At 41.0% G+C, this 27502-nt stretch overlaps 1 protein-coding gene across 3 annotated transcripts; it reads right to left on the bottom strand.

Moving 5' to 3' along the window:
* On the bottom strand, nt 1-25042 carry clcn5b (chloride channel, voltage-sensitive 5b). 3 transcript variants are annotated; one of them, XM_068307844.1, is made up of 17 exons: nt 23698-25042; nt 23037-23186; nt 14142-14311; nt 13893-13992; nt 13357-13544; nt 12781-12903; nt 12216-12422; nt 11550-11630; nt 11194-11428; nt 10927-11102; nt 10682-10822; nt 9955-10141; nt 7644-7786; nt 7401-7550; nt 7100-7205; nt 6778-6994; nt 1-3517 (listed from the first exon to the last, which is right to left on the bottom strand). In XM_068307844.1, the coding sequence occupies exons 2-17, from the start codon at nt 23176-23178 to the stop codon at nt 3427-3429; spliced, it is 2457 nt and encodes an 818-aa protein (XP_068163945.1). In that variant the 5' UTR covers nt 23179-23186; nt 23698-25042; the 3' UTR covers nt 1-3426. The 3 variants fall into 3 exon arrangements, with proteins under 3 accessions (XP_068163945.1, XP_068163944.1, XP_068163946.1); XM_068307843.1 differs by lacking the exon at nt 23698-25042 and adding an exon at nt 23276-23689; XM_068307845.1 differs by lacking the exon at nt 23698-25042 and adding an exon at nt 23259-23689.
* Between the last annotated feature and the right edge of the window lie 2460 nt (nt 25043-27502).

Genomic DNA, 27502 nt, shown 5'->3' on the forward strand with positions numbered 1-27502 from the left:
AATACAATTTCAAGGTAATAGCTCGAGCTGAGAGGTTTTTTTTCTATAGATTAACTCTCACAATTTTGGACTGCACTCTTTTTTTTTTTAGGCCCAGAAGTAGTTTCCCTGGCACAGTTCAGGAAGTGTTCTAAATATTTGATTACCAGTTAGGTGCAGAGGTTCTACTGGGACAGAATAGGTCTTTGAACGTCTTTGTTTAAAATGGAGAGATTCCCAAACATTCAGCCACAGAAACCAAAATTTAAGAACAAAAAAATGGATTCAGTACTGGGGAACAGTTTCCTTGTACTGACAAACCTACAAAGAAATAAGCATTTTAGTATCTTTGATTGATATTTATACATTAAAATAAATCAACGGCTCTGGTTGAGGTCAAAACCCGACCTAAATGATGATTACGTGGCCGGTTTGAGATGAACGCTACTCTTGCCCAATGTCTGCCGGATGTCATAAAAAAGTAGGTGATAAATTGTTTTCAGATAAAACAACTTACTCAACTTTTAAATCAAAGATCACTCAACAGCAACACAACTAAGACACCAGCCAAGTATCTGTCTTGTGATTTTTAGATTGCATGCTGCTATTACACAAGTTTAAGACATGACATGTGACATAGTCCAGTCCACAGCGTGATGTTTTACAAGTGTGTCTAGGGTTGCTTTGTAAATAAGACAATCGTGTTTTGTTCTTATTATTCGAGCTCACAGGCCAGAGAGCAGTCGAGTCATTGTTATGCTCAAAACTTTCTGCTTCGCCCCCGAGTGGCTAAAACAAAAAATGACTTCATGTAGGTTGAGATCATCTTTCTGGAAACTTCTTGTTCCTTGAGAAATCTGTGGGGCAATACTCTGATTGGCTTTTTTAACATCATGAAGTCAACTTTTTTTTTTTTTTTAAAGTCAGGATGATATGCTCCCTACTTTAATTTTCAATTAAATATAGATTTAATTCAGACTTTTGAAAGTGTCAAAGGCAAAACTTACAAATGAATTCATCTGTATTATTTTTATGGTCAGAAGTTGTTACGAATGTTTGGTAGTGAAAGGTCAGCTGGGCTATTCTTTGTCACATGAGCAGCAAGTTTGCAACCTCAGCTGTGGGAACCTCCACCTCACGACCTGAGGTGAGGCCGAGAGGGCAGCGACACAACACTGAGGAGCAGATTGGATTGCATCCCTTGAATCAGACGCATAAACAACTTCACAGACGGCACACGTCATCTCTCCGCATGCTTAAAATGCAAAGATGTGAACGCTCACACAGAGAAAGGCTGAGGAGATTTGACACTCGGGAGGGGTGTAGGATGACACCTTGAATTGGCCTATTACCACATCCAAATGTTTTCAGTGCTTTGTAATGCGCACCGAGACAATAGCAGGCCTGGGAACCGGGTGATTGATATGAGAGAAAAGCAAATGAGGTAAGGTAACTCAGAGAAGCAAAGCAGCAGAGTCAAGACGTCAGAAAGAGAATGTCAAGCAGGTTATAAGGAGATAAAGATGAGCCTAACACAACATGAGTACAATCTGTGTGTGTGTGTGTGTGTGCGCGCATGTGTGTAGATGCACTGCTTGAGGTGTGAGAATGCAGAAGCCACGAGCAGGTCAGTAACTCTATCCTCATGTGAAGTCTCAGCAACAGGAACTGAGCTCCAGATTCCACTGAGTCAATATCGACTGGCCACAATGCACTCACATTTCCTAACACACACACTCACAGGCATACACACACTTTCTCGCACAAGTGCAGCCCCCCAAAAACGTTATTTAATGCACACATGGAACCTACACGCTTCCTCTCAGTCCTTACTCAAGTACTTCTCACAGAGATTACGGAGCCGGAGACGAGCGCTGACCTCCTGCTGGAAACGACGAGTCACCTTTAACCCGCCAGATCGGCAATATAAACACACAAATAGTCCCGTGATGGCTCCAAGACCATGATGTGACCCACAGATGAAGAATGTCCAGTCACATCGGTTTTATTATTAGCTTGATATTTGAGAAAAAACATTTCAGTTGCTTCAGATTTGACGCCAAACTGAATAATCACGAGTTTCAAAGGACAAGCGAAGTAGATTTCATAGTTTACGCAATGTACCTGAATGCACCGGCCATTATTGTTAATAGATTTAAAGGGAAATAATGTTCAGGGAATTCTCACTGAAATCACTGCTACTTTACAATGTTCCGATCAAAAAATGTAATCCCTCATCTGACCCGTTTAGGCTCAAACTTCTCTGATCTTCTCTTTAACAGATGATAATGAGGAGTTAAATGTTCAATGGGAGTTTTTTTTCCCCTCAGAATATGAGCTTTAGAAATTTCAGCATTTAATAATCAAGGAAATTCACAATGTAATTCAGAAAACGAGGGAAAACGAATTAAATAACAGACACAAAAATTTCAAGTCAGGGAAATAATTTAGTGAGACAAACAAATTTTACATTCACATAAATTAATTTGTCACAACTCTCTCGTTGCGTTGTTTTGTTTTTTTTTAGCCCTACCACAACAGGCCAGAAACACCCGACTTGGTATTTGCAGCATTGACGTCCCGTGTGTGATTCCTGCACCACAGCATGAGCGTCCGTGTCGACTGGGATGGCAAAACATCGCGTCGTTCCCAGGCTGGATTTTCGTGCTGTTCAATAAATTGCGAGAGTCTTTATGACAAAAGACATTCACAGAGTTCCCAGGCTGTCATGAAGCCTTTATGGAGTATAAGTTAGTCTATTAGATCCTCTTCTCACACTCCTGTTCCTTCACCCCTTAGGCTACAGGAAGCCTCACATGAGGAGGGAGGGGAGTTCAGGGGGAGAGGAGAGGTGGTGTGGAGGAGCATCCATCAGCTCAGCTCGGAGTGCTCTGTCTGGGCTCGCTGTGAGGGCTGGAGGGCAGGCACGGAGCTCCCCCAAAACCACACATTATCTTCCCTGATGTATTTATTTCTCATCCTCTCGTCTTGTCAGTATCTATAACAGATGTTTATCAGTTTTCCACCTCCTTTTTTCTTCACAATCTGTTTCTCTGAGGTGTAACGACGGGGAGCAAGAACTTAATCCTTGTGGAGTCAAAGGAAGAAAAGTAAAACGAAGCTGCCAAAAGGAACACATGTAAAAATGCTCCAGTGTCTTACGTCTCAAGTATCTGTTCTATATCCTTTTAGCTCTTTCTCTCAAATATGAAACTGAGGGTATCAGTCGAGATGAGTTTCTGAAAGCCCTCCCCATGGTGGAATCTCTCTTGGAAAGCCAAAAGGCCTCCAATTTTTCAAATGGTTTTATTTAAAAACCTTTATAAATGGAGCTCTGTTTTCTCTACTTAAGAGTAGAAGTAGTGCATTCCTTCGTTGGAGTGTTTGAGCAGGTGTCGTCCCGCCCCACAGTGGATCAGAGATGGAGGTAAGACGAAGAGGACGGGTTCAGTTGAAGAGGATGGAGTCGGGGTCTCTGTTGGCTATCTGCGCCATGTGTTTCAATATGTCTTTTTTAGTAATGATTCCCAGCAGCCTCCTGCAGACACAGAGGAAGAGAGGCAGGAGTCAAGGAACAGCAGATTAAGTCATGATTCATTTCATCGTTGGAAAAGTCAAAGGAGTGATTGAAAGCAGAGGCAGGAGAGGGGAGCACAATGGATGGCTGTGTGTCAGATGCTTCATCCGCATCGCCCAGGGGTTGGATTCACAACTCGAGGCGCGGAGAGTAAGTCGTGAACCTTGGCTCATCACCGAGGTTACGTGTAAACCAGAATCAAAGGCTACGTTCACAAGCCTCATTGTTCCTGCCATCAACTCTGTTCAGTTCAGATTCGTGTATCGTCACACTCGGGGCTCAGTGGCGATCTGAATCTGAAAGAGAACTTTATTTATTTCATATTGGTGAAGACTCAAATCAAATGATTTAAACCTGATCCAGAACAATACATCAAAAAAACAACTAATCCAATTTGAATTTTTTTTTTTTCTCGTGTTCACGCCACTCTAAAAATGCTCTGATGTTTTAGAGACTCAATGGATTCCAAACAGCGTTGGCTCCGTGTATCGGGACATTTGTGCTCAAACATCTTTGTGAATTATTTGGACAGTTGTTGCAGAATGAACCCCAGGAGGTGAGTCAGGCAGTAAATTAGACATAGTGGCCCAAGAATACTTCCCATATGCCTACACTGCAAGAGAAGCAGCTGTAAAACAGATATTTGGAGAGTTTAAAAGGAGCTTCACGATTAAGTCATTTCACCAAATAATAAAGTTAGCAGCAGCCTGGATTCAACTTTAGCTCAGCTCAAGTGTGGCGTAACAAACACGGCAAGAGTGTCACTAATAATGAAACAAAGAGCTTCTAGATGTTCAAGCCAAATCCACTGTTTCTCAGAAGATGTCTCATGAGTCCCTCAGAGGTTATAATGGAATCGTGTTGCCATGCAAATAGGGCAAAAAACCCCCCCCAAACAATCCAAATCTAACAGGATCAGATGATTCTCTTGAGTCTGTAAAGTTTGACCAGGGTGAATGGAATGAGAAAAACACGCAAAAAGTTCAGAAATTCCAAGGCTGAGGGAGTGTTTATGCGGCCTCTGTTAAAATTACGTTTTTGGTAAAGCCCTCATATCACGGCTGTTAAGCAAAATAAACTGGGACTAAATTTAACCCGAGAAGAAATGAATCGAGGCGGCATGATTTGTTTTCAAAACCCACCAGATATGAGGCCCGCCAAAGAACCGACCTTGAACTGCAGATATGAAGAAATACCATTGTTTCCAGTCAGAGTGGTGGAATTAAGTGTCCCACAAGATGACCACGGAGATCATACGCCGCTGTTTTCTTTATTTAATCCCAGACAATGGTTGTGTTTCAAGCTCTAAAAACTTAAGTTGGAAAACAAATCTGACAGAACGACCAAAGCAACAACTTTATTCGGCCATATTTAACTTTTAGTGCATCTCCTCTCGTCTCTCGTCTCTCCTCTGAGGTGCGGTTTGAGCAACAAGCTTGCTTCACTTTCAAAAACCAGTGTGTGCCTCGAAACTGTCCACATTAGCTTCAAAAGGCAGCATATGTTAAACAACTGACCCAAAAAGAAAAAAAAAGGTGTTTACTCATGTGGAAAATGAAAAATACAGCAGGAGAAGCTAGGTCACTAAACGTCTGCGAGCTCTGATACGACTTTGTTTGACAGTGTTGGTTAAATATTCTATTTCTGATCGCTTGTGAAAATACACACGATTCTATCTCCAAATGCTTGAAAGCTGTGTGTTTGAACATGTCAGATCTCCATTTAAACAACTCTTGAGTGTGTGTGTGTGTGTGTGTGTGTGTGTGTATGTGTCTGAGTGCATAACAGACAGCAAAAGAATGACACACGGATCAAATTCATTCTCACTGGGAGTATCCTCTTCCTCACAAACGTAGTGTTTGTGTCTGGAGGACGGTCAATTCTGACAGAGTGAAGCGAGAACGTTAAGTAGCCTTTGTGGAGATCAAAACAAGGAGACAAACTGAAAAAGAAAGTAAAACTAAAGAGTTTAAAGTAAAAGTACAGAGGTTAAAGAAAAACTAAAGAGGTTTCTAACTACATATTCATTCGATCTTCAAACCAGGAAATGTAGACACACATCATTCTACTACAGCCTGAAGTAAGACAGCAAATGCATTTGATTTGGCCATGTGTGTTCAGTACTAGCCTTGTTTACATTATTCTGGTAGGAACATGCTAATAATGGAACGCTTCCTATATACAACAGAGGAGCTGACTGGCTGCCAGGCATTGAGAGTTACACCACTAAAGCTACTTCTATGCTAGCTCTTATTCTTCTCTATACCTTTCAATCAGCTTCTTAGAAATAAAATTAATCAAAAAACTCTAGATTTAAATATTTTGGCAGATTTGAGTTGTGTGACTCATGATCTTTGCTCTGTGAGTAATGATTCGACAATTTGTACAAAAGAGAAAGTCGCTATTTTGATCTCGTTGAATTTCAGCCGTCAAGAAAACGTTTGGAATCATTTCATCAATAGGACTTTGTTTTGACATGTCCTGTGAAATTAAAAAATGTTGCAGATTCTTTGAACAACCTTTTTGAAAAATAAATATTTTTGAGGTTTGAATCGTTGGCTGAACAAAACAGGAAATCTGAAATAGTCGGCTCTGCTCTTTGGAAATGAAAATGATCTGTTTTGGATATTTTCTGACACCGTATAAACAAAATGATTAATCGATTAATCGGTTAAAATGTTTTGCAGAAAGGAAGAGAAAAAGTGATAATTAATCTGAGATGATTGTATCAAATTATGTCCGTTCTCAACTGCAGGGAGCCCATCTGAGCCCCTGAAGCCCTTCCTTAGCGTTTTTCTCACAGATGCTCAGAGAACAGAGGGCTGAAAAAACACAACAATAAGCAGGAGACGTACTCAACACCTCTTCAGTTTCCCCATGCACCCCATAAATCTTGTCCTGAACATAGGCACGACTTTGAAGCAGCAGATTTTATTTTCTACAAGCTACATAAGCCATAAAATTGTCCTGAAACCCAAAACTAAATAACCGCTTTTTATCTTTCAAAACAAAATAAAAAACCATGAGATGAAAATTAGCCGGAGGAAAAAAAGGAATAAAAAGAATTTATCAACACGATAGATCGCACTCCAGTGTAGCAGACTGTGCCTTGATTTCATTCAAAGCACAGTCAGAGGTAGGAGCAATAATAGGACAAAAGTATTTTTCAAAAATGAATTGGAAAAATATGGAAATGTATTAACATTTAAATGCTTTCTCACCCGTTGTGTGTAACCAGACACTGGCGCAGCCCCAGCTTCCTGAATATGTCCACAGTGATGTCCATAGGTGTGTGATCGGTGACCGTGAAGGGGCTCAGGTCCATGATGCCTCGGAGACGGAGGAGTGGGGGACCGTCGGGATCCTGAGGTGGAGCGTGCTCGGTAAAGACCACCTGGGAAGCTGTGACGACGCCCTCCTGGCGCTTTCTGGCGTTGTCTGAAAGGAGATGGAGGTTATTATTTATTACCGGAGCGGCATTAGAAAACAGAGCGTCTATGTTGGCGTGCTTTTCGCTCTTCTAAAAGCTGCTTCACATCTGACCTATTGAGATGAGCAGGTCTCTTCTGAGTACAAATCCCACCAGTCTCTGGGACTCCTGAGAGACCACAACAGGGAAGCCGCTGTAGTGAGTGTTTTCCACTAAGGCCTGAGGGCGAACAACACAGTTTAGTTCCAGGCAGTATAATCCTTTTTTTTTTTTTACCTGATCATATAAAAAAACTGGGATAATTATCAGAATCAATCTACACAGTTTGCATCAACATCAATACGTGTATTTCTCATCCCTCTCTGGTTTCATTTTTCCAGTGTCATCATTTATGTCTAGATGTGTGTCCATTACCTCCACCTCCCCCACAGTCATGCCCTCTTGCGTGAGAACAGCCAGTGCGGGGTCTGACCTCCTGGGCCTCATCACGTCCACAGCGAGGCTGCTGTGCTCGAATTCCTCTTTAGGCTCCAGGAACGGGTATCCGTTCAGCCGGATGTGAGCCTGCACAAAAGGTTACAATTCACTTCTTAAATCTGACACGCGGCGCGGCGCCAGCGTGTGCCAGCGTGTACGAGACGCGCGTTTACCCCTCACCTCGTAGATTCCCTCTCTTCCGAAAGCATCTGCCACCCATTTGCTGGTCATGGTTGCAGCCATGAGGGGGACGATGTACTCCAGACCGCCGGTCAGCTCAAACATGATGACTACCAGTGACACGGTCATACGAGTCACTCCTCCTGGAGGGAGACAGCATGGGGGTACGACGTTAAGTTACTATTGGGAAAAACGTCTTCAAAGGTGACTCACGTCTGCAAAATGAATCATCGTCTCAACTTTAAATGAACACCAGCGGGGAGATAGGGGTGTAAAAAAAAAAAGGCTGGAAGGGATTTCTTGTTGGAAAGGCATCCCGCCTCCGTCGTTAACGAAAAGGGAAATTTGGTTGGAAAGGAAAAACTACAGCGTTTTGCCACACAAATGGATTCTGACATTCCTTCATCCAAAGATTTAAGCTTTTTGTTTTCCCACATCTTAACATGGAAAGTGTGCCAGCGGTTCTCTGTGGAAGCTCAGCGACAGAGAATGGTGCCGGGGAGGGAGAGATTGTTAATCACTGTCGTTTTGTGTTGTACTGATTGCTCTCTCTCTCCCAAAGGATGCAGTAGAGGTCATCAGGTCCCCTCCCCGTCGGTCAGTCTGGGTCTAAAACAAGATTTTAAAGTCAGTAAATTTATTCAGAGTGATGAACGCCATTGGAATAAATGGGTCGACTCTCTGTGGTGCAGGACTTTCCCCAGGTCTCCACTGGGTTTTCCCCCCCTCTGAGTTGCTGCTTGGCAGAAAGCCACACGGGGTTCTGGACCTGCTTAAAGAAAGCTGGGAGGACGGGCCAAGACAGGGTTAAAAAAAAAAAAAAAATTCCAATAGGTTAAAAGGCCTGAGAGCAAAACTCCACAAACTCGGGCAATTATCACAGTACAATCCACTCCGGGGCCAGGAACTCCGAGTGGTCGTACAACAGAAGGGGAACGGCTGCGACGATTCGAAATGGGAGATTAAGGGTTTATACCGCTTCCAGCTCCAAATTGCTCAGCAAGTGGAAATGGCCATTTGCGGTTAGAGTCGATTATGAGGTTCTGTGTTCTGAAAAGGGCGGGGGGGGGGGCGCGACGACGCACAAATTCACCACCAACTCAAAAACGAGGCAGAATCCGTTACTCTGGAGTCTGTGATTAGAGAGACGCGAGTCGGTTCTGAAACGTCAAATTCCACCAACTCAACCTCCAGCTAGGCTGCAGCAGTGTTGTCTCCATGTTCCTGTTGGTAAGAGAATGGGCCTTCATGGTTATATGAGTGAGAGCGGTTCAGGGAATGGGAGGAAGAGCTTAACCATCTTTTGTGTTGTGCTGATTGCGCCTCTCTCATTTGTTACCACAGCAAGCTGAACGTGGAAAGGAGAAGCTGAAACTGCTTGTGAATGTTTGAAGCCAGCGCTTGTAAAGTTTGGAAGCTGAAAGGCTGTGCTATTTTGTGTTTGGAAACAATAAAATCCTGTTTGCTCGCAGCCACTCTGCAGCTGGCTGAGCAGAAGCCATGAATGGCGGAGCCGACTGCTGCAGAAAGGTCGTAGATCAGGTCAGTGGTTTCACTCGAAATCTAATTATAGTGATCTTGATGTGTGTGCCCAAAAATCCAAGGCCACACTTTTAAGTTAATGACATAGCTTCTTATTCTAAACAGCTAGCCTAATTCAATTCGACATGAATGAGTTTTATTATGAGTGTTATCCATTATTCATCCGTTTTGGGGGGGAATCAACACTAGCTGTCCTTTGTCATTAGCTCAGTGTTTCAAAAACGGAGATGATCACAGTATTTTCTGCACTATACGGTGCACTAGACTACAAGGCCCATCTTCAATGAATGACCTACCCCAAAACTGGTTTTCATTTACAAGACGCACCTGATTATAAAGCTCACCTTCAATGAACAACATTTTCTAAAAGTTTTTTCATATGTAAGGCGCACTGGATTATAAGACGCCCTGTCGGTTTTTGAGAAAATTAAATGCTTTTCGGTGCTCCTTATAGTGCCGAAAATACTTTATATCCACTCAAAAACCGATGTTGTGCGCCGATCGAATGGATTATTAAAATGAAATAGCCGTCTTTCAGTTGTATACCCCCTGCACAACAATGATGTATGAATAACTTGAAACAGCTGTCGTCCCAGGGAGAGTAATGTGAAAAGCTTTTTCTCCTGGAGATCTGTATCAGTAAATCCACTTTGTGTGGCAGACCACAGCAGTTTACTAGCATTCATTAACTGAATGCAGTTCTTTTGGACAATTAAGACCCACTGGGAGAAGAACACAACTGACTTGCACGCTGCCGCCTGCATCTCACCTAAACACGCAGCGGCTCCGACCATGGCGTAGAGTCCTGGAGTGATGCAGTCGGCTCCAGGCGAGCACCACCCTTTGAAGATGAACCAGTCGTGGTTGTAGTAAGCCAGCTGCTCCATGCCGACACCCAGCAGCCTGCCGGCTATGGCTCCGACAGCCATACTGGGGATGAAGAGACCGGAGGGAACCTGCGCAGATGAAGAGGCACTGACGAGGGTTGATGACTGAACAGATAAGATTTTAGTTTTAAACTCATCACTTTGTGTGATGAGTCACTTTAAAGCTCCCATAACAGAACAACTATGACCTCGTCCGGAGGAAGAAAAATCCCTCTTAATAAACGTGCAAACCTCCACAAGCTGTAACTGAATCATGCAGGGAGCCACATGGCAGTGAGTCACGCTGTCATCAGTCAGCACGTCGACCCCGAAACAAGACTCCAGACAATCAGTTACACTTCATCTAAAAAAGGTCCCAAAAATGGACGGTATGAGCAATTACAGTTGTCGGGAACTGTGATGCTGGTTCCAGACATGTGAGAGGCAGCTGTCCCTGTGGTATAGACGCATGAGGTCACAGCGAAACATTAATGAGAGAGCAGCAGAGGAAGAAACACCTCGTTGAGACGGGATTGTAAAAGGAGAGTGGTGACATGTTCACGCCGCATGTTCTTTCCTCACGCCCGATCTTTTTGTGTGTTTAAATCTATGTATGCATCAGAAACCAACCTTCATGCCAAAGGTAATCACAGTGACCATCATCTTGAAGATTAAGGCCAGCGCCAGCTGCCACAGAGCGGTGTAGAGGCCTTCTCCTGCAGGACGGTCACCCAGAGTGTTCCCCGCAGCTGTTCCCGATGTGTTGGCGGGCTGAGAAACATGAAACACACAGAACGAGACAATATCAGAAGAACAAGAAAGTGAAAGGGAAATTGACACGACTCTATGGGGTGGATGGAGAGGCGGTAGCTCACCTGCTGGTAACCACAGAGCTGAGATGAGTCAAGCAGAGAACAATCGTTAAACAGCTCCGAGATGAGCTCGGCGCCGCTCATCCTGGTGTAACTGTTGGGGTAGGCAACCAAAGCGGTCAAAGCCGCCACCACCAGCACCTCGATGACGGGGTAGTGACCCAGACGAGTGGATTTACCTTTTTGGAGACAGACACCAATCAATAGAGGTGCAAAACAAATAGGAAAAAATTCCATTTCTCCACTTCTCCACTCCACTTCTATACTCACGTCTCCTGCACCAGGCGATGTTGGCCTTGATGAACAGTGCCCCCCACAGGCCTCCAAATATTCCCAGTAAGATGAAAGGGGCCAGCTCTACCAGGTGCCATGGGGCATGAAACTCCACGTAAAATAGAACCAGACGGCTGTTTCCAAAAGGGTTAATGGAGCGCAGGGTGAAGGCTGCGACCAAAGCGGCGAAGAAAGAACGCCACAAGGTCTTCAGGGGGAAGTAATAACTTACCTGATGGAAACAGAACCACCATCAGTGAAGCAAAACAGTTTTACTCTAACATAAGAACATATGAATAAAAGTCAGATATCTGACTACCAGCAGTCCAGCAGGAGAATAGTGAATAGCTCACCTCCTCTAAACTAAACAGGACTCCTCCTATGGGGGCGCCAAAGGCCACAGACACCCCGACCGCCGCCGCCGCCGACAACACCTACTCACAAGACAGAAAACAACAAAGACATGACAAAAAAACCTACACAGATCTTTGACAGGAGTTTATTTTTTCCACATTTCATAACCTGTTTTAATTTTACAAACACATGTTCTTTGGTATAACCAATTTACTTATTTACTTCTGAGACAGAATGGACCAATTAGAACCAGCAGCTGCCACTGGATCTGTCATAAAATCCAAATACAAGTACAGCAGAAACACTTTCATTTTCATCTGCCTTTGTGCTAAATAACAAGTTGCACAATGCTCCATATTAGATGCTCTCTTTCTTTCGTTCGTGTTTTTTCCAGGCATTTCTGTTGATTTTCCTCAAAAACAGCAGCTAAAACTTTGCCTCCATATTTCTTTGACCTCCTCCTCCAAGTATGTTACGCAGCCTTTAGAGCGAAGAAGTGGGTTTATAACTCTCAGAGCACAGGTCATAAATTAACCGTTTAAATGCAGAATTTGTAACCACGCCTATTTCATCAGTAACTCTTCAGTTATTTCCTTTAAAATTTGTCCACACTGAACCCGTACCTAGTGATAAAAATCATCGTGTTGAGACACTCCAGAGCCTACCTCTCGTCGTTTGGCCTCATTCTTGCGATACTTGGTGAACAGATGACACAGAATATTAGCGCAGCAGCAGGCCACGTGAACTAAAGGGCCCTCCTTCCCTAAGCTGAGCCCAGAAGACACGGCTAAAACCAGGGTGATGGTCTTAATGATCAGGGTCCACTTTCCCAGGTAGCCGCGGATGATGAAGCCGCTGAGGATGGTTTTAATCTGAAGGGGAGGAGGAGTATGGGTTAGAATTGTGTGGGTGGAGACGACAAGGATGCATCTGTTTATGTTGGGGAGGGGTTGCTTCGGATACGCCCGAGAGAAAAATCAGCCAAGAGACGCAAGAGTGTCAACAGTGACGTAAGGAAAGGTTCTGTATATTTGTCTTTCAAATAAGCAGTTAATCTGGTCTGCGTGGGCCAGCTGACCACCACCTGACCTTTCAGCGATAAGACCCTCTGGGAGGATCTGGATATTGCTTCCATGAAATTAAAGACTAGAGGAGCAGCGAGAGATGAAGATTATCTGTGCAGCGTTTTTCGTTTGGATGCTTGTTACTTTATTTGGAATGCAGTTTTACCTCTGGTATTCCCGATCCACATGCGTAGGGAGCGAAGGCCCTGACCAATATGACGGCCAGGAATGAGAAGAGCAACGCCCAGAAGATATACATCAGGTAGCCCATAATGTAGGCAAATGCACCCTGCAGGAGGAACACACGACACATGTACAAAAAAACAAAACAAAAAAACACAGGCAATGTTTTAAAATCAAAACAAGAGCAAAAGAAAACCTTCAAATTATGCATTTAAAAAGGTTTCGCTCATGCAACATGTGTGCAGTCATCTGGTGTTGTGACATTTTATAACCACTAGATGGCACCCAAGCACAACAGCATACAGTACAATAAACAGAACTGACTTCTACTCGTGCTAGGAGTTAATAAGTGAGGGAGTGTGTGACTGCACATGAAATCTTGCTAGATAAAGTGGAGAAACATGTCCTCTGGGAATAAGTTCTTTTTAAAAGAAAGGAATATGGAAATAAAATGGGCAAAGTCTCATAGATCATGAAGTCACATTAATTAGGGTTTCATACTTTATGTACATCTTTGGAGCAAAGATCTTTGTGTCAAAGTTGAATAATGTTCTCTTGCCTCTGATTTCCCCGTTATGAGTTCTCCCCAGCTCTGCCACTGCGGACAGCGGTCTCTCTCCTGAAATGTCGTCTCAGTGGACGTCCAGCAGCAGTGCTCGTGGTTGAACCAGAAGCCGCTGAGGCAGATTCCGTCCTTCATGTCTGTGAGCCAATGGGCCGCAATGTCGATGCCACCAGCCAGAGAACCTGAGCAAAAGATGGATGACCACGAGGATGAACATGAAGAGAAGAAGGAGAAACAAGTATCCTTTCACGTAGCTTCTGTCATTTTGTTTGTCCATTTATATTTATGAAGATCTTAAATAATAAATAGCAATTTCAGGATTAAAAAAGGGACACTAAAAAAATCTACCTCCCAAATCTTTCCTCTGGGTATAAAATATTTTCTTCTGAAACAGTGAGCAATTGATTTGAGATGTCTGAAGCATTGCCAACATATTGAACTAAACCAAATGTGCATGGACCACTTCAACTAATTTCTGTCTGATCTGAAAATAAGGGATGGAATTTACGGAGATGGACACTTCACCCTACCTGCCATGAGGCCCACTAGAAGCATAAGCAGCCATCCTGAGAAGGCGTCGCTGATGCTGTGCAGCAGAGCTACAGTCGACTGTCTGCTCTTCTTGGTGATCTGAATGAAACATCAGAAAATAATTAAAATTAAATCATTGTTTGTCTTCATGTATTACATATTGTGTGGAAGTCTGAACTCTGCTGTGAACAACAAAATTGTTCTGATCTTAAGCGGTCTCTCGACTAAAAAAAACAACTCCTTCCTACCTCTCTATGTCTGTCGCGATCCTTGCTCTTCTCTCTGACCCAGTCGATGGTGTTGAAGTCTTCGTAGGTGCCCAATCCGGGCACTGTGTCCTCCAGCGGGTCAACGAGTTTAGAGGGACCTTCTCCATTCATTCCAGTCACCCTGCTGCTGCTGTACTCCTCGTAGCCTCCTGGGAAAGAGGGGATGGGAGAAAGTAGGAGGGGGAGACGGTGGGATGTGAGAAGCACATCAACTTCTTTAGACATTTCTCCTAACCATGTTGTTCAATTTTCTGAATACAAATATCTTGTTTTGCATTTATTGTCAATATGGCTTAATTCATAAATGAAAAAACTTCACAATATAAGGTGCTGGATTAGAGTTCCATTTGTCTCTAAAATTCTTATCTGTCTTTTAATGGAAACAATTGTCAGACGTGTGAATCGCCGGATTTCACCACTTCACTTTCACTTCAGCTGCAATAAAAATGTTTTTATCGGCATATTTATTTAAAAAATATATTAACATTATGCTTCCAGTCTGTGTGAAGAGAGGAGCTTACAGAGAGACGCAGAAAGACTGGATGGAAGTGCAAACGTGCAAATATAACATGAGATAAACTCAATATTCTCTCGCTGCTCAATTAATGAAGTTAGAATACACAGCTCCTACTTCAAACTGTAATATGACAAGGAGGAAGGAAAACAAGTAATGCATCCAACAAAGGGAGCTTTTTTCACACCTGAGCAGGCCGGTCAGACTGGTTTCAAAAATATGTTGACACTCAGACACCAAGAAAATACCATCACATATCAGCTGCATCTATAATGCAAAATCAAAAAGTACCTTTAAAAAAAAAGATCTGGACACTAGAATTTATGTTATTAAAAAGTATCACATCAGAGCGGGCCTCGTGATCACAGCGGTGCTGAAAAACGGCTAGAAAAGTGTTTTGCAGAACTTCATGATGTCACAGTAAAGCTGAACTTCAGATTCTTGGATGTGAATCTCTGACTGGTCTGAACTGAGTCAGACTGGGACGAATGCATCTTGTGAGGCCTCAGCGACCTTTAAGGATGTCATCAGTCTGTCATCGAAAGATTTATTCCAAATTGGAAAACGTTCCCTCAGGGCGTTCCACCTGTTGTGGCTGCCCGTACGGAGGAATAAAAACTATGTGTGATGACACCTACGAAACTAAGTTTATCATTTACACAATGTACCCAGAGCCCTGGGCTGGAAAGGCAAACGGGAACCGTCTACTGGAGGTTCAGGGTCATCTGACTTTCCCTAAAAAACTCTCGACTTATGCAACCACCACCTGCAAGGTCACAGGAGTCAGCTGAAGATAACGTAACGTGTAAGGAGTTAAGTGGAACACGGGAAGGACGATTACTGGAAGTACTTTCTTTCAGTTTAATCGTTGATTTTAACATTTATCGTACTGCTGTCGTCTTTAAGGTTTTGACTTTACATGACCGTCTTTTGCCCAAGCATGAATGACGAAAAAGAGAATATTTTATTATTCTTTATTGTGAATATTAATGGAATTTGGAAACGTCTGAAGGTGCAGCCATTATACTATTGCAAAAAGCCTAAGATGGATATTTTCATTTTATTTCAAAACTGTAATAAATCAAACAAGCAGGATCGTTCAGATCCTACACAAGTTTCAACTGAGAACTTTAATCAGGCTTTGAATTTCAAACAAGAACTAATGGAGATGGAGCAGACACAACACAGCCTCGAGAAAACACAATCCAAAAACCCAAACAAATGAGGAGAATAGCAGAAGAAAACTGGGTTTGCTTAAAAAAGATTCACTGCAAATACATAACCTGATGCTTAACGACTGTCTGGTGACACTGAAAATAAAAGATAAATAGGATATATAGGAAATATGGAAAATCAAGATTTCCAACAGCCTGTGTGACCCCAGACATGCATGAAAAAAGGAATAAAGACACAAATGCACTCACAATTGTTTGAAATTCATGCTGTTTCTGTTGCTGGGGACCTGTGAGTCAAATAACCAGCTCACACAGCTGTACAAATTGCAAACATTAAAAAAAAAACCCAAGCTATTTCTCTCATGGCTGTAGAAAAACAACACTTGAACCACATGACTCAGTGGATGGCAGGTCATAAAAGGTCTTTAATTATTAAACTAGAAGTTCAAGGCATCAGCAAAAACACAACAGTGTTAATTCTGATAAAGGGGTATGAAAATGAGATCCAGAACAGGGATCTGGACATGCTGTCCAAGGCTGAACTGAGTCACAAATCAAACAGTGATGATGAGCTTCACTTGAATCTAAATAGAGATTCAAAACTCCGTAAGAACAGAGTACAGACTTGATTTAAGAGATAAATCAAATCGCTGCAAACAAGTGCTCCTACAAACTGAGTCTCACACTCACCATTTTCAACCAGAACCTCCTCGTCCAGCTGCTTGGTCCAGATTTCCCAGTCCATCCCTCGATCCAAACAGATAATCTTCTGAATGCAACTCAAACTAGAAATCTCTTCCCTCCTATAAACTCCTCTAGGAAGTAGACTCCGACAGAGCAACCCCTAATTGGCCAGAACACTTTGGAAATGAGTAATGATTGGCCATGCTGTCTGGGAAGGTGAAGATGATTGGCTGAGTTGTTATTGAGCTTTGTCTGATTGGTTGAAGAGGTTTGCTGCATAAAAAATGAGGTCATTTGTATTTATAAGGTCTTGGCCTTGCAAATACTGATGAACCTTGACAGTAACAAGCAGAAAGGTTGTGTTGTGTTCGGCTTGTGACGGAATTTACGTCAAGTTCCTTCCATCATGCGAGCACAGTCTCTTGAGAAAGCTCTTGGCTGGCTGAAGAAAATACAACGACAACAATCTGAGGCACTGATATGACAGAAGTGGGATTATATTTAAATTTAAACACGCTCACCTTCCCCAATTTGAAGTATGGACATTTAACAATGTCGATTTTGAATAAAATACAACTTAACTAACCCTACTCTCCATGTGACAGATAAAAGACACTTTCTATTTGAATAAAAAAAGTCAAAAAATACAGATATACATGTAGTTTTTTGGTACCAGTGATTTCTTACGTTGAGCCACTGTGATTGGACTCTTATACCACTTTGTCTCACAGATCAATTTACTTGAAATAAAGATTTTCCAGAGCTAAAAGTAGATACTGTAATGTAGCAAAATGGAAAACCCATTTGTTCGTCCATCCATGCATTTTCTTGCACTTAGGTGTCAAGTTGCAGTGGCTGCAGGGATCTCCTCCGCAAACACTTTCCAGCTCATCCTGGGGGATCAAGGCGTTCCAACAACAGGAATTGAAGAAATCTGAAATGGAAATAAGCTAATCTAACCCTACAATGACCTAAGGAGAACTGAAAAGGTCTGAGTCAGCCCTCTGTGGGACATAGAGCATTGTGTATTTGAGGTAGATAGAGCTAAACCGAGAGCCTGGCATTCACCTGGAGCACCCAGTAATCCACATTGTTGCTTTACAGATTAGCCTGCTTATCGGGGCATGGGCAGAAAAACAAATCAAACAGGTTTCTTTTCAGTTCAGGAAGCAAAACTTCACTTACTTGAAGGGCGCATAGAGATTTCTCATAAAGGAACAAATCTTCAGCAGAATATTGCATGAAGTGTTGCAGCCAGCATCATCATATTACCATGAGTACAGGCTGGTGCCAGGCATCTGTCCTCAGTCCACTGTGGGGAACGGAAGCATATCTCAACATGCAGAGGCAGGGAGTACCCAGGACATGTTCCACATAGTTCATAGACGCAACACAAATGTTAATGGTCAAATGAAAACGCAGTAGGAGCATGATAGGGATGTGTGTGTAATGCTAAATGATGCAGCACAAACATTTCTCAAAAAATGGGTCAGCAAATGAAACAACTTGTTCCCAAGAAGAGATGTCCTGCTGCGCTCAGCAATTTGAGTCCAAGTGTCACCTGAGGCTACAAGACTGTCGGCTTACATTTTCACACAACATCAGCTCACATCCACCAGTACTTCTACACACGACGCAAGAACGTTTGACAAGGTCTCTGATGCATGAGCACATCCTGTCTGCCCAGACCACCCTAGTATGTCATCGACTGCACAATGATTTGATTTACACCAACATGAAGGACAAACAAACACGCGCTGAACCTTTAACTCTTCATGTCTGGTTGCCTTGGGAACTAGGTTCCCCTGTGACCTCCATGACTTTTTGAGACTATAGGAACTTCCTAAAATGATGCAATGACTCTTTGAACAAACACAAGGCTATACATTGCATTAAATGCAAGGAAGAAAACTGAGTAAAGGAGTGAGATTTTCAATTTGAAAAATAAAGTCTGGAAAGAATCTTACAGTAAAAATCATGCAAGGGCTCAACAACCACAAAAATGGCTTCACAGAAACTGAGTCAGAGGCCAGGGGAAAAGACAAACTGAAAGAAACACTACTGGTCAGAATTTCCTTTCATTGAGGTTTAGTGGGCCCAAACCAAAATGCAAAGTTTTACAGTTTTACAGGAAATTTATCACATCTACCTGTAATTTTCTGTTCTGACTGGGAATGTGTGAAGCGCTGAACTTAATCTGACATTAAATGTTTGACTAGATGTGGAAAGTATTACGTCATGTTTTCTTATTTTATATTTTGTTAAATGGACAACGTTTGATGAGTTTTTACTCTTATTTAAAAGTTGTTTATAAGCCTTAAAGTAGGTATAAAAAGATAAATAAAAACAATCTTAAACTTAATTATCAAAATTGAAATTTTGGAAAATAACCCTTTGTTACTATTTTTTACTGATTTTTATGTCATAACAGTTTGTTTGAATGTGTCTTGCTGACGTTATTTACTTTATGTTAAGTAGCACTTCGCTTTAAATAACACACAAATAAAACAACTTTATATTTCAAAGATTATCTAAAGATGATTCTGTTTGAGTTATACTGTGGATTACTGATTAATCCACAATTAATCCAGTTGTTCACTTTGTTTACTAGCAGCTCTGGGTTACATGAAAGTAACAATGGGTCGTGACACCAGTGTACAAAGCGACTCATGACAGATTATAAACTGTGATCATCCTTGGACAACCTGTACTCAGCTCTAAACAACTCTGATCATCACAGGTTAATGTTTCACTCTAAAGCCACTTCTGATTAAATCTTCTCTCACTGATCTTTGTACTAAGAAGTTGTCTTTCCCTTCATTCATGTCATCATTAACTCATCTCTGTTCCATTATGTCTGCCTCCCCTCATTTCCTGTTTCACACAGTTTCCACATCTCAACTGCGAAATAAACTTTGTGAAATAAATGCAGATGGACTCACAACACTCAAAGCTGTGACTCATTTCCCATCAATCATTACGTGCCGTTAACATCGTGACTAAGAAAGTCCACAGCAGCACCAACAGGTTCTAATGTAATTAAACCACGATAAACATCATAATCCAGCTCATAATGATCCAGCTCCACAGGAAAAGTTGACTCTTCTTTTTGATCTGTGGTTTATCCACTGAGACATGCATAATGTCCCATTTACTTTCTAAACTGTCTTTAATTTGAGACTTTACATTATGTAGTTGTAACGAAACATACATCTGCCTTTCAAACTTTGTAACAGCTTGGATATCTATGTTTCAAGAGAATGACACTCAAGATTTTATTTATCTGCTTCATCTTGGCAAAAGATAACATAACTTTGCCACACCTCTTGTAAGGCTGAGCAATCCTTTGTGTCTGCTACGCTTCCGAGCTCCACCAAACAGGTGAAGTTAGGTCACTGGTTTTCACATAGGTGAAAAAAAAATCAGATCACTACTAAAACTGAATGGGCTTTTCGCGGAACAGTCTCCAATTTTCTGTCAAATTTCTTGTAAATCTGTGCAGTATATTTCACATAACCCCGTGAAAAATCAAAAAAATAAACAACCAACCAAAGGGTGAAAGGATAACATGCTGCTAAAAGGCAAAGATGGAGACGGTGATGCATATAAGCTGAAGCTACAGCAGCATTAGTATGTCATCTAATGACAGTAAACAAGGGTTAGAGTTTTAGTCAGAATGCATTTTCTCATGCTATCACCTCTTTTCTGTCTTTTCTTCAAAAAACAAAATATCACCCAGCAGCAGCAGAGACAAGCAGCAACACGCTCACTTCCCTGAGATAACAGGCATTAATGGGAACCGTTTTTCTTTTGATAACTACACTACACACATTCTGTTCATCTGATCTCTACAGCTTAGCAGAGAGCTGTTAGCATGCTTCGACTTGCTGAAGCAGTTTTCCAGAGATAAAGCCTTTGTCCTGCTTCTTATCGCAACCTGGTGAGTTTAGATCGCGGCTTCGTTGCTGCAGAACATATTCTTTCTTGTTGAAGGTGGGATAATAGTATCTGGATAATAATCCCTAGCCAGTATTTTGAACAGGTATCTTTCCTCTTCAACCAAGCTAACCACTGGAGTCTAACAAGTCTTGGCATCAAGTTCAGGTGCACGCTAATAAGCATTTAAAGAACCAAACCCTTGCCTTGAGAGGAAAAGAAAAGCAGGCAGTGGGTTGAAATAGATTACAGAATTAAAAAGGTGATGGGTGTAAACTGCTTTAATATATTTACACTCTCTTAACTGACACATCCGCCCCTGTCTTGTCATCCCAAACACTCATGATGCTGTGTGCTCGACAGCCTCCAATTTCCTCAAATGACATACAAGTTTATAATTAGCCTGAGGACAAGCAGACATGAGCCTCGCAACTCCAGTTATACCAGTTTTCTTGCTTCTACTTGGACCAAATCCCTACAGACACATTCGTTCTCTCGCAGGGATTTTCTTTCATAAACCACCATGTAATTTTTTTTTAAAAATACACGGTTGTCAATTTAGAAAGGAGGCCGGTTTTCCTCACGAAAGAAGCAGCTGACGAAGTGGAAAAATGATTTAACCCAACAGAAGCTGCATTCATCTAGAGAAAATGTTGTCTCCAGGCTTCCATCTCGTCACCACAGTCTAATCCATCGGTTTTAATTGGTGGGGAGGGAGTAATGTTGGTAATGTCACGGTGACACCAAGCAGTCAATGCCATAGCCTCATAGTGATGCACTGAAAGGCAAAACTAATGTCTTTTATGTTTGTCATTTTTAACAGAGATTTAAGTTTTAACTGAATGATTTCAATAGAAAAGAGGAAGAAAAAATGTGAATAAAAAAAGTTTTGAAGTTGCATAAAGAGGAAGCATCTTGAGAAATAAGGTAACAGAATGTAATATGGATGTTTGTTCTAGGTGTATTTGTACTGAAAGGGTGGAAGAAACATTACAGTAATGTCATAATATAAAAGTCCAGCAACGATTGTACCAGAACCAGAAAAAGTCTGCAAAGGATTAAAAGGATTCTTACTCAGTAATAGTCTTGAAAGGGGCAGCACTACAAGCGAAAAAACTCTTCTCTCAAGTAAGACATGCTCTTTCCTCCCTCACGTGTCAGTATTATAATTGAAACATATGCTGGAGCTCTGCTGTAATTGGGTCATTTCAAGTAACATGACCTGCCCATGTGATTGCATTAGCAAAGCATCAGTTTAGGAGACAAATGTCTTCTCTATGTACTGAATGTTCTGTCCAGTCATTACATTTAGTTTAGTGTACAAATGAAAAGTCGCTGACACAGCAATGACATCATCAGTAACCAAGAAGAACTCATGCAGATGTCACAGCTACTCTCAAAAACAGAAACTTTTATGTTCTGATGTGGAATCATACCAATATAAGGCAAATCAAGTTCATACAGATTCAGTGTGTGAGCGTGTGTGTGTGTGTGTGTGTGTGTGTGTGTGTGTGTGTGTGTGTGTGTGTGTGTGTAAGAGAGGGAGACCATGTAGTCACTGATTATTCAGGCATATGACTGCAACTGACTAAAATCACATGACATTTACCAGTTTAGCCATATTGACATTAGTACAATTATAGAATGGCTTTTTATAAGGCATAAAATGCTCTCCAACTCCTTGTAACAATACTGTTGACTCTAAGGAGACAACATCATAAAAATGTAGACAGTCAAGATGTTTGCTTGACTCAAATGCTTCTGTTCAAATGAAACAAACATCTGCAGGTTCAATGAAAACAAGTTTTACAATGTTAAGGAAGCATGGTGAGCTAAAATTCAGACTCTCTTCATGCTCTTCTATTTCCTTTTACCATTTCTATTAAATTAGGAAAAGGACAATTTAGTGTTTACACATGGAAAGATGATCAGTACATTGATACATTGATGATCAGTGTATGTTCTTACACTGGTCTTCTCCCGTGTCTTTCTATCTTATCCGGTTCCTGAGTGTACAAAAGTTAAAATTTGACCATGAACTAGTTTTCTCAAGGTCATCATCACATTTTCATCCCCTTTGCTGCCTGAGTAATGTGCTTTTTGTGTCATCTTTCTATCTGCAATAATGGTTGCGAAGATATTTGCCGAACAGATGAACACGTAAACACTGAAAAATACAATACATCAGCACTTTGAAGCAGGATGTTACAACTAGTTTCCAGATATAGCAGTGTATAGCAGCGAAATCCCATGAGTTGTCCAGGAGTTTGTTTTTTTTTTTTAAAAGATGTTAATGTCGAAGAAGTTCATTTCAAAATAGACCAGGGAATCCCCACAATGGAGAACATGCTTCTCAGAAATGCACTAGAACTGGATCCAAGCCCAGTACCTTACTGCTGCCTCAGCTCTGCTTGATGGTGAACCCACAAGACCTTGACGTTGATTTTAAAGAGATTTCTAACTGAAACTAACTACTTTCCATTAAAAAAAAACAAATTACTCTCTATTTTTGATATGCTATCCTGGATTGACTGAAAACTACTTGAAGCCTGCAGCCAAACCTACCTGAGCTGAGAGGGGGGACGTCGTCCGAGCTGGAGAAGTCCAGAGTGGCTCCTGCAATGTCCACCATATCGTCGTCATCATCGTCACTTGGGTGATGAAGGCCCTCGAAGCTCCCGGTACAGTACCCGGGGTTTTCCATCATTTTAAATCCTGTTCACAAGACCAGATTTTGTCAGAAAAAACAACAACAAACGCGTCGGCTTCTACAATTCAACCACATACCAGCCGCCAAGCTTCACCTCTGCTTCTCCAGAACTGAGACATCGTCACCGAGACACACTTTTAGCTCCAGCCCGGAACGCGAATCCACCGCAGAGACAGTGACTAACTACCGGCGGGGTGTGCTCTTCAGCAGGAGCGGACCGGGACATCCACAGCTGGTCTCATCACCACGTTCATCACACAACATTTCCGCATTTCTTTTCTTACTACAACTGTGCAGTTAGGAAGACGAGTCCCAAAGCAAACGCCGCAGCGAGGGGAACGTACCGAACAAAATGCGGATTCTTTACTAGCTTAGTGATTTGGTTATTTATCGGCAAGTTTAACAGATAAAACTGTAACCGCAGAGCTAACTTTTAGTTGAATATTACCGCAGCTAACCCGACTGTCTGTGTGCAGTTTTCCCAACAAAGACGGAAGCGGATAACTAAAGGCTTACCTGCGTTGAGACAGCAGACGTCCTGCCCTGCGAACAAGTCTTGTGACTCGGATTTACCCCTCCGCCGTCTTCTACTGTAGGTTGCTTATGTCAACAGTAGCCAACGTAAACTTAAAGCGCTGCGGTAGCTGCTCCATAAAAAAAAAAAAACCCTGCGTCATTGTCCGTCCCATAGTAGACTTCGTCAAAAGATTTCGTGTTTAAAAATTTTAAATTACGCCAAATATCTCGACTTCTGTTCAAAGTGTATTCGAGAATATAAAAATTATCATTATTGTTCGTTTTTTTCTGGCTAATTAAAACCGAAAGGTGGCAAGCTAGCGTAACGGAAGCTACAATTAGCTTCAACTTCCTGCCAGGCGGAAAAAAAAATGATATCGTGGCGAATCCTAAAATCGTAATGCAACAATTTTAAATATTTTTTAATCAAATATAAATTTATCTCAATGTAAAATTATGTGACATCTATATCTGTGGTCAGTATATGAAGTTAAAAGGCTATTCCTTTTATTTAAAAAATTAAATTGTTGATTTAATTTGAAAGGTACATCACCACACTTCCGGTTTAAATACCGTATCACAGCAGCCTAAACACGATCATATTTAGAGTCAGGAAAACCGAATGATGGAAGAGCTGTCGATGCTTCTCTAACTGGGTCAACGGAGCAGTTCGACTAGTCGGTTATCGTTACCTCACCAGCAGTGATTGAGAGAAACATTCGTCATACATGGAACATGCGACTGTATATTTATAGATGATATAATTCCTGATACACATATTTCCTTTCAGAAGGTCAAGTGTGAGGAAAATTAAAGATAATACTTTATTTGTCCGCCTTTTCAAGAGAAAAATAATTAAATTTAGTTGATGACAATGTTTAGAAGGCAGGGTTTAATCAAACTGGGTTCAGTATCCTACTGAAAATTATTTGAAATGAATCGTTGAAAAGGAAAGGAAAGGACTATGCATTTGATGGAATATTGTTGAATCTCATGACATCTGGATACCAGCCGTTTTATTGCACTTAATGCAGTTCACACGATAGCTTTGACAGCTTTATTGGTTGAATAATAACAGCACTTTATTCCCTGTTGGAGTATATGAACATTTCATGACAGCAATGATATGCTTTTAAATTGCTTTAATGCTCTATTGCATTCCTATGTGAAAGCATGTTTTACTTTACGTTTTGTAGTACTTGTGATTTTGTTTAGAACAGGAAGATCAAATGCAGAAAGAAATTATTGGTGCTCTTTTTCAATGTCAGCCTTGTGCTGAATGGAAAGAAAGCAATAAAAAACCAGTCGAATAAGGACATCTTGTGGTCATTTCTCAGAAGCAAATGTTATTCTTTATACTCGCCTTCATTTGTCTGACAACTTTCTTCTCGAGTTTTTCCATTTGATTTGAAATCTTCACGATAAGGTGAAAGATTATGTGTCCCTTTATGACTAACAACCCTGAGCTGTGCACTGTGCTTTTTTTTCATATCTGGTGAACTTTTCTTTTTTTAACTTTTGTTTTACCAGCAGTTTAGGATTTTACAGACTATACAATGCAGCATATGTCAAAGTGTGCATAGTAAATTGTTAAATATTGCTCAATGTTACATCTACAGTAGTAAAATACAACACTCACATTAACTCAAAAGTAAAATTAGCCAAAAAGTAAATGATGTAAAAAGCTATGGTGAATTGATTTAAAGTAACATCTCTGGATAACAATGACCTGGATAACTGAGAACATACAATTTGAATAATGTTTTTTTGTGTAATCTCTAAATACGCTGAATTCAACAATGTAAAGGCTGACATCTTCAAATACTTATGAAAAAGCAACACCTACTAAGTTTTACATTTATTTTCTTTTGCTCAAATAAAATGTTGAATGCACGGCTCGCAGGAGCGTAATTTTACGCTGCTCCGTTAATATCCAAGTACGTACTGTACTTTTTCTTCCATTGATTTCGAATGGCATCAGTACTTTTGCAGAGCAAAGTATCTTTTACTTTTTTATTCATAGAATAAGCTTTGTGATATTCTGATTTATGTCTGTACGAACTATTACCTCCCACTCATTCATCTTCTTTCTCTCCACCCAACATAAACATTCCTCCACCATGCCTCCCATGGCGTTCCTCCTTTTAGAAGGCCTGTTTCTCTTCACTGCCTCTCTTTCTCTCTTTATAAACTCACTCATTCAAGCACATTTCTTCACAGTTCTCCCTTCTTCAATCTGGGTCAGGCAGAAGAATCCACTCAGTTTCTCTACTTTTTACAACAGCTGTTTTCCTTATTTCCACAGACAACTCTGCCTCCTTAAGGTCAAACATGTGCACCTAGAGCCTGGATCTTTCCATCTATTTTTCATTTTTGATTATTAACTCCAGCTCTAAAAGAGGTCTAATCTCCACTCAATGTACCGTTTAGTTGAAAGATCCACATAATTTATCTGATATAACAAAATGAAGCTGTTCCCCCTATCCCTGGAGGAGTTTGTGAGATTCTTATAAATTGTGATATATTGAAAAAAGCCGGTTTTCATCTTGAGAACTTATTAAAAACTGCCCATTACTTGCAAACTAATGAGTATTTAAGTTTTCCTAGGTTCCTTGTAGAAATGAATCATCCTCCTCTGACATCAGGTATTATAAAAGCCCAATGAGAAAAATGAGATTATTTTAAGTTATTTAATAGTTTGTGTTTTTACATTTATCTGATTTTACTTTTCATATGTTTGTCACTAAAATGACTTCTCCATTAATTAGGCTGCTGTCACGTGACATTACAGGGCAAAAGAAAAAAGAACAGCTAAAACACAAGAAGTAAACAATGAATGCGAAGAGAAAATAGATTAAAGTAGTGAAAAATGAAAATTGGGAGAAATGTGTTTTTCCAGAAATGTAAGCAAACTGCTAGGGGGGAAAAAAGTAAATGAAATATTATTAAAAGGAAATAATTTAAAACAAGAGGATTAATCTCAGATCTCTAATCTTGACATGAATAAAACAATCTGAGGTTAATTGCTGCATGACTGGAAAGTTTTATTAATACTTATCTCAATTTGAAAAAGACAAATGCCAGCAGGATGACTGCTCTTTGGTTTTTGTAAAAACAAGTTAAATAACAAATCCCTTATCTGGATCTGCATCCAATTTTATTTGGTTCTTCTTGCACCAAACTTCTATAAAATCTGTCAGTAACATATGTGTAATAGACAAAAGTGGTGAAAAGCTGTTTCTGATGACAGAAACAAACCGAAGCAAAGAGGAAGTCATCCTTATTTTATTGTAGCCGTGTATAATTTTTAGCAACAATCTTATATTTTAATTATTAAATATTTGAATTATTTTAAGCTGGTCACAACATTTAGAGCAGAAACGTGACCTAAAATATTTGATGTAAAAAATAACAGGAGTTAAGCAGCTCTCAACTGTACATCTGTGTCATATGACTTTATGGCTGTATGAAAATGATGGATCCCTCTTTCCTGAGGCTGGTGACTTAAGATTTTATTTGAAAGGAGGAAAAGATGACAAACCTTTGCTGCATGGATTTCCACTTAATTCAGTCTCCTTAAAACATCTGTCTTGATCGGCTCATTTCCGAGCCTTTGTTTGAGGCTTTCGACAGAACCTCTGGCCAATCAGACGACCATTAAACGTTTTAAAGAGCTGAATGTATCTCCACCCTAACAGCACATTAGTGGCACAAGCACCAGCTTCCCTTGAATAACTCCCCACCACAGATTTCCAGCTCCTGCAGAGCTGCTAAATAACTCCAGCCATGGTACTCAACTCATCAT

This window comes from Antennarius striatus, chromosome 23, assembly GCF_040054535.1.
Source record: "Antennarius striatus isolate MH-2024 chromosome 23, ASM4005453v1, whole genome shotgun sequence".
NCBI lineage: Eukaryota > Metazoa > Chordata > Actinopteri > Lophiiformes > Antennariidae > Antennarius > Antennarius striatus.